The sequence below is a fragment of the Priapulus caudatus genome, unplaced genomic scaffold, assembly GCF_000485595.1.
Source record: "Priapulus caudatus unplaced genomic scaffold, Priapulus_caudatus-5.0.1 Scaffold671, whole genome shotgun sequence".
Classification (NCBI taxonomy): Eukaryota; Metazoa; Priapulida; class Priapulimorpha; order Priapulimorphida; family Priapulidae; genus Priapulus; species Priapulus caudatus.
The window spans coordinates 4,968-12,877 of record NW_014577732.1 but is presented as its reverse complement, the minus strand read 5'-3'; the positions used below and the strand labels follow the sequence as shown (position 1 = coordinate 12,877).

The following is a 7,910-nucleotide window of genomic DNA, read 5'->3' as shown; positions in this document are numbered from 1 at the left end:
CTTACTAGCTATGTTGCCACCTTACGAAGCTATGTGCACCTACGAGCTATGTGCACCTACTAGCTATGTGCACCTACTAGCTATGTGCACCTACTAGCTATGTGCACCTACGAGCTATGTGCACCTACGAGCTATGTGCACCTACTAGCTATGTGCACCTACTAGCTATGTGTACCTACTAGCTATGTGCACCTCACGAGCGTATGGTGCACCTACTTAGCTATGTTTATGTGTACCTACTAGCTATGTGCACCTACGAGCTATGTGCACCTACGAGCTATGTGTACCTACTAGCTATGTGCACCTACGAGCTATGTTGCCACCTTATATGCTCTATAACCGTGCACCTACGGAGCTATGTTGCTGTACCTACTAGCTATGTGTACCTACTAGCTATGTGTACCTACTAGCTATGTGCACCTACAAAGCATTGGCCGAACGCTAGGTAGGTGGGGAGACAGAATCATTTGCCATTACCACGTCCCACTGCAGAACCGCGCCCATCGTTCGAGTAGTCGCGATCACTTACATCCTGATTAAATATTCTAGCTCTGGTTTTTTGGTACTCCTCTTCTCGTTCCTCGATCGACTTGTTCCTCCTCATGCTTTCCGTCGACGACTGCCTTCCAGGGCTGTGCGTCTGCAAACGTCAACATGCGCCGACCACTGTTAACAACGTTCGCATCAGCAATAGTAGGCGACCGACAACCCCCTCCCCCCAACCCCTGGTGACCTCTGAGTAGGCCGGACTAATTTCCATGGATCATACTATAGGTTATACAGTAAGATATCGAAAAAAAATCGGATTCAGGACCGGCTGGGATTTCAGACTTATTTCCGAGATGGAAAACACTGTGAATGCGGACGATACATCCATCTTACATAATCTACTCACACTCATAGCGTACGTACGTACGCACGCACGCACGCACGTCCGCACGTACACACGCACGCACGCACGCACGCACACACACACAACGCTAGACGTACGTGAGAACCGACTGCGCATCTGATCACTAGGCTCATCGACCGCCGAGCACCGAACGAACAAGCGGATGGTTTTCCCCCAGCTACCACGTCACGCGTCACGATCGATGCAGTACGCTACTAACCCCCTTGCCATCCTCAAAGCTACTGCCAAAGCTGCCTCCGCTGCCTGCTCCTTCCCGCTTCAGGAGTCGCTTGGGCTCATCTCCCAACGAATCGTCTCTTATCAGCTGCCTGAACTTGTTCTCTGGTCTGCAAACGAGAGAAGCGAGCGTGAGTGGCGGGCTTTCACACAGCTGGTCATACAAAGGTCGGAACCAGTGGTATACGCGCATTCGAAACCTTGCTCGTAAATTTGAGTATATCTCTCACGAATTTGAACAAATTAAATACGTGAATTTTTCGGCGTGGTTCCGTTTCCATTAATTTTACGCTTATTATTCGGGCGTAGAATACAAATGCATCAATTAACCATTTCGTTCGTCATCGGTATGGTAATTAACCTCAAGTATGCAGATCTTTAAACGAGATGTTTCCCATGTTTATATGCGGTGTTCGATCGATCAATCAGCGTTAGACCTATCAATCGGTATTAGATCCATCGACCGGCACTCAACCTATTAATTAATAGTCAATCTACTAAGTGGCATTGGATCTATCATCAAGCGTTCAATCAGGCGTTCAATCAGGCATTCAATCAGGCGTTCAATCAGGCGTTCAATCTGCTGTTCCTCAATGGCGTTTCAATCATGGCATTCAATCAGGCCTGTTCATTCATGCGTTCATAGCGTTCATCAGCAGTCAAATTCAGGCGTTTCATCATGCGGTTCAATCAGGCGTGTGCAATAAGAGCGTTCAGTCAGGTGCTTTCAATCAGGATTCATCAGGGCGTTCAATTCAGTGCGTTCAAATCAGGCATTTCAATCAGGCATTCATCATGCGTTTAACCAGGCATTCAATCAGGGCGTCATAGTGGCGTTCTCAGGCATTCAATCATGCGTTCAATCAGGCATTCAATCAGGCGTTCAATCAGGCATTCAATCAGGCGTTCAATCAGGCGTTTAAGTTCATTCTGTTGGTAGATAATAGATCTATCTTGGTTAATTTTTTACTCAACGTGTTGATCAAAGGGTCAGCTGACGTTTCGCCTCCACGGAGGCTTTCTCAAAGCTGATGAGAGTTGCATAGAAGACTCACATGTGTTTGTGTGTCAACGGCTATGGCTCCCACGTGACTGAGTCTGTTCCCCTCGTCACGGTTGCATTGTTCGGCGGTCTTGCCGGATTTATGGCTTCTTTTCCTTCAGTCAGCTTTGAGAAGCCTCCTGATGAGAGGCGAAACGTCGACGTAGTTTTGCACAAACCGGTCGAGTTTAAAATATTAAACGTAGAAGAGATGTTAGTATTACACTCTAGTGTGTCTTTGCTTTGTTCGCATGGAGTACTTAGTATTATCACTCTAGTGTTTCTTTGCTTTGTTCCGGACTACGACGTACTTGTACTTTACCTCGCGTGTTCTTGCTTTGTTGCAGACTGGAGTACTATACTTACCTTCTCGTGTTCGTTGCTTGTTCACGCGAACCAATTACTTGAGTACTTAACGTCGCTCGTGTTTTTGCTTTTGTCACGGCCCACAGTACTTGTATTCACTCTCATGTTCTTTGCTTTTGTTCTGACTACGGACTGTTGACTTATGTACTTACTCGCGTGTTCTTTGCTCTTGTCACGATCTAGGAGCTACTTGGTAACTTAACTCGCGGTTCTTTTGATTTGTTACGACTACGACGTACTTTCGTATTACACTCTTGTGTTCTTGCTTTGTTCTCGACTAGGACGTATATGAGTACTTACACTCGGTGCTTCTTTGCTTTGTTCACGACTACGGACGTCTTTAGTACTTCACTTTTGCGTGTTTTTGCTTTGTTCGACACGGATGTATGAAGTACTTACACTTCGTGTTCTTTGCTTTGTTCACGGACTACGGATGTGCCGTGCTGTCGAGGTTGTCGAGTCGAGAGTAGGTGCGACGCGGTTCTCACCCTCTCTAGTGAACTGAGCTTGCGGGTCGAAATCATTGGCTGGATTCTTTCAACTGTCGCTGTTCGAACAGTGGCCCGCTAGCGGCAGCACGCGAGCGAGAGAGGGTATTACTAGCTCGCAGCGCTGAGTGGCAATCGTGGACACCGAGCATTGCGCGTCTGTGATGCAGGCGCGCCCTCTAGGCAGCGCATCTAACAAAGAATTGCTTGCGTAGCTATTTTAAAGACGCTCCTCTTTTTTCTTCTGACCGGGTGGTCCTTTGTCCTTTCTTCTCAGAATCAAAATTCAGGAGTTAGTAGTACTCTCTCTACCTGGTTCTCAGCAGGATTCCCCTCACACTCCGCCACTCACTTCGTTGTCTTTGCACCAACGCGTATGTCTGTTCCAACTTGAGCACAGCACGCGATCTTCCGATTCTTGTGCGAGGTCATAGATTGAACTCTTCAAGGATCGTTCCCTGTGGAGTCTGCTTGTAGGCTTCTGTCGGCTTCGAATCTGCGGGGCGAGCGATAATTGTCATTCCCCCTACGCCGATACACACAACATGCGATGCATGTGCACGGTCCGCAGGTTGAGCAGCACACACGCACGTTATACGCTGTGCGCACAAACGACATGCATGGATGTGCACGTGACACAGAGGAGTAAACATTTTGATCATTAGAGTACGTCCCCACGATGGCACCATTTTCCGCTGGGATACAGTGGGCTCATTCCGGTGTGGAGAGAGGAGCAGTGTACCTCGGACAGGGCCTCACCGAGGTATCTTCGCTTTGTTTTTGTGGTGCTCTGTTTTGAGGCTGCGGTGGCGTGCTTGGCTGCAGAGCACCAGTTCCAAGTTCACACGCAAACAATAAAGGTTCTCGAATTTCACGGTTCGGGCACGAAATATTCAGTTTGCATCGGACCCCGCAGTGGCCCACCGTCTAGCGCTGTTACCTTTCGTGTTGTCTCGCCTTCTCGGCGGCCTCTTCGGGAGCAGCGCAGCCCGAGATCCGGCGGGGGAGGCGGGGTATCACGAAGGGCCTGATCCGCGAGCAGTCGTCCCTTAAGGCTGTTGTTGTCGCATCTGTGCAACGCAGAGCAACGCGGTCGTGTGAGGACGGCCACAACCGCGCTTTCTCCTTCGTGAAGGTCAAAACGGAAACCGCAGAGCAACGCGCTGTGACGGCAAACGACAACCGCCCAGAAGCAACGCGGGTTTCCTCCGTAGAACGGACCGGACAAACCGCAGAAGCACGCGGTCTATCAGTAACGGACCAACAACTACGAAAAACGCAGGCACGGGCTAGAAACTCTCTGTGAGACGGAAAGCAGAGCAACGCGGTGACGTATCCTCCTGTACAGACGGAAAACCGCCAGAGGCGAGCAACGCGCGCTCTGTCCCTCGCCAGGTGACGGCGAACAAACCGCAGGCAACGCTGTTCGCCCGTGAAGGACGAACAACGCCAGAGCACGCGGTCTCTTTCCGAGCTTCTTCTCCTCGTGATAACGGAGAACAACCGCAGAGCAACGCGGATCGCTCTGTACGGCCGTATGAACCGCGAGCAACGCGGTCCTGCAACGGGTCTGATACGGAAACGATGACGCGGCGCATGTGTTCGGTGAACGGGGACAAACGCAGACAATGTGTTCGTATACTGTGACGGACGGCTGAACCGCAGAGCCGGCGGTATAGTGAACGGGACGGATGAACGCAGAGCAACGCGGGGTCGTCTCGTAGTGAACGGCGGACGAACCGCAGGCAGACGCGGTATCTGTTGTGAATTGGAGAAAAACGCAGAGCAACTGCGGGTTGAACGGCCGACGAACAAACCGCAGAGCACCGCTGGCAGTACGGCACGACGCAACCGCGAGCAACGCTGCTCGTGAACGGACGGAACAACCGCAGAGCACGCTGTCCGGTGGACAAGAAAAAAAAAAAAAAAAAAAAAAAAAAAAAAAAAAAACAAAAAAAACGGAAAAACACGAACCGCAGAGCACGCAGAGTCGTGAACGGCGGTGACGACCGCAGAGAACGGGCCCAACCTCCAGCGATTCCAGATCGCTCGTAACGGACGGACGAACGCCCAGAGCAAGCAGGTCCTATTCTCCCGTGAACGGCAGACGAACGCAGAGCAACGCGGATGCCTCGTAACGAACGTAACGACCGCAGAGCAACGCAGTCCTATTCCTCGCAACGATCACTGTGGACGGACGGAACAGACTGCGAGCACGGCTGCCGATATTTATACTGTCCGTCGCAATAATACATATCTTTCCCTTCCCTCCATCTTGTGACGAGCGGAGACGCAGAAGCAAACGCGGATATTGCCGTCCATATACCCGCCCATGTGAACGGACGGACAAAACCGCAGAAGGCAAGCGGGTGAACAGCGAGCAACGAAACCGCAGAGCATACGCGGTCCGAATTCCGATCCACACTCTGTGAACGGCACGGGACACGAATGCCGCAGCGCAAGCGGTGAACGGCGCGAAAACTGCAGAGCAACGAGGCTTCTTATCTCTTTAACTACTTGTGTTGTGACGGGAACCCACGAACAGAACCGCAGAAGCACGCTGTCTCTACCAGACGTGACGACGTGACACAAGGTGGCCTCGTGCATAATGTGACGGCGACGACCGCCGAGCACGCGGAGTCTGCTGAACGCGGAAGCCAAACGCAGCGAGCAACGCGGTGTGAACGCGACGGAACCGCCCAGCAGAACGCAGGTCCTGGTGAACGCGACGGCACATAACGCGGATCCAAGTACGGTACCACACGCACGCACCGCGAGCAACGCGGAAGTGAACGGCGCGACGAACCGCCAAGGAGCGCACGCAGTTGAACGGCACGGAAACCGCCAGGCCAAGCAGGTGACGGTACGGACGACGCCGAGACAACGCGGTACGCTGCCGTGAAACGGACGGAGTAACGCAGGAGCATGTGGTCGCTCCCGGGAACGAACGGACAACCGCCAGAGAAGCGCGGCTTATCTTCTGTGAACGGACGGCTACGAACCGCCAGAGCAATGTGTTCTACTCATATTCTTCAACTACGCTGAACGAACGGACGGAGAACCGCAGGCACTGTGGGTCGCTGCTGAAACGACGGACAAACGCAGAAGCAACGCGTTGCCTTCCCTGTGAACGGCGACGAACCGGCAGTAGCACGCGATCCCTGTGACGGCACGGTACGAAGCGCGCAGAGCAATTGTGGTCTCTGTGACACGACACGAGGACGGAACGAACCGCAGAGAATGGAGGCGTGACTGAACGCGACCGATGAACCGCAGAGCAATTGTGGGTGACGAAAAACGACGGTCACGAAACCGCAGAGCAATGTGGGCTCGTGAACGAGCAGTACTCACGCGAAAACACGGACGAACGCAGAGCAATGCGGCTGTCTCAAATCCGACAACGGCAAGAACAAAAACGAACGACTGCATCGAACCGACTTAGAGCAACGCAGAATGAAAGCACCGAAGACGCAATGGGGCAGTGAACGTAACCTGGCGACCCGCTATCGCGCAAATCTGGATGCGATTATTCGAAAGAACGACAGGATGATAACAGGCGAAACACCGATCGTTGACTTCATTCGCGTTCATCTTTTGACAGTTCGTACGGCTCAGACCACTAGCCAAATTTTGTGACGTGTTGAATTCAGACTAACTAATATGCGTCGTTAGGACGGTTAGCAATGAGTACTAACGTTTTGAACTTATCTAGTCTAAACTAAGGCGAAAAGTTTAGGCGAGTCATAGATCAATTTACTCCCTGATTTAGTGTCGGACTCCCTGATTTGACATATGCAGGAGTTCGTGTGACTCCCTGAAAATTCTTAGCTAGACTAAAACAAGATTTCTTGTTAGTTTATTGTCTCCCCCACGCGTTACTCTAACTCTGGCCAAAGCTGGAGGTAACTTCGCACGCGTCGCATGCACCGCGGGCGGGGCCTGCGGGTCAATGCCGCTGCTCGCCTGGCGCAACTCCGCTTGTGCGGTCAGCTGAGCATCTGCATCGGTCTCGTAGTGGAAGCGCTGCGCGTTATTCTCCCTCGGTACAGCGTTCCTCCAGCCGGCGCTCGTCTTCCGTCCTTCCGTCGGCGACCCTGCGGTGCGGATAACACGCATCGCCGATGTGCTAAATCGCGGTCATAAACTATATATGGACTTGTTTAATGGTTATTAGGTTGCTAGTCTAGTTTTGTTGTACTTAATACTCGCTGCCTCTCTGTCGTTCTCTCTCTCTCTCCTCTCCTCTCTCTCATCTGTTATCTCTCTCTCTCTACTTCTCTCTCACTCTATATATAATATTAATATATATACGTATAATTATATGCAAGGAGTGTATTAATAGGGAGGAGCTGTGACATCAATAAACAAGGAAATTCGTCACTTTACTGCCTTATGAATACCTATCGATTGTACCTCCGCGTAACTCATCCTAACTTTGAGCTCAAATTCACGGAACCAGGGTTACATCGTCGCCATTCATCGCTACGAAAATCTTTGCTGTAGCACCGCATCGAGATACAACTAAAAATACGCACCGAAATTCTCCAATCTTTTGGCCATTAATCAACCCGTAGATGGCGCGCCTATATTCAACAAAGCGCAGTACTAACCACACTGTCCACGGCTTGGCGTCACGGCGAGGCGCTGTGGCTCGCAGGGAAATTTCAATCCGTCATTTCTTGCTGGCCTTTGGATAGGGCGATTTTTGACGAATAGAATAATAATGAAACAAACGAAACCCACAACGCGGACGAACACTAAAGCGGAAGTAAATCAAGAAAACTGAACGTCTAAATAACGAGATCCTTCGATGCCAATCGCTAAAATATACTGTTCAACTAAACTAACGCGTCAACATCTATCGAATTACAGCTACAAATTTTAA

General features: G+C 50.9%; 1 protein-coding gene across 1 annotated transcript in view; it reads right to left on the bottom strand.

Annotated features, from left to right (window-relative positions):
• Nucleotides 1-7,910, bottom strand: part of LOC106812646 (cAMP-regulated phosphoprotein 21-like) — a gene marked incomplete at its 5' end in the record, with an annotated part of 30,811 nt that overhangs the window by 20,586 nt on the left and 2,315 nt on the right. Inside the window, 2 exon segments of the mRNA XM_014816568.1 lie at nucleotides 530-640; nucleotides 1,113-1,239. Of these exon segments, the coding sequence (XP_014672054.1) occupies nucleotides 530-640; nucleotides 1,113-1,239 (238 nt within the window).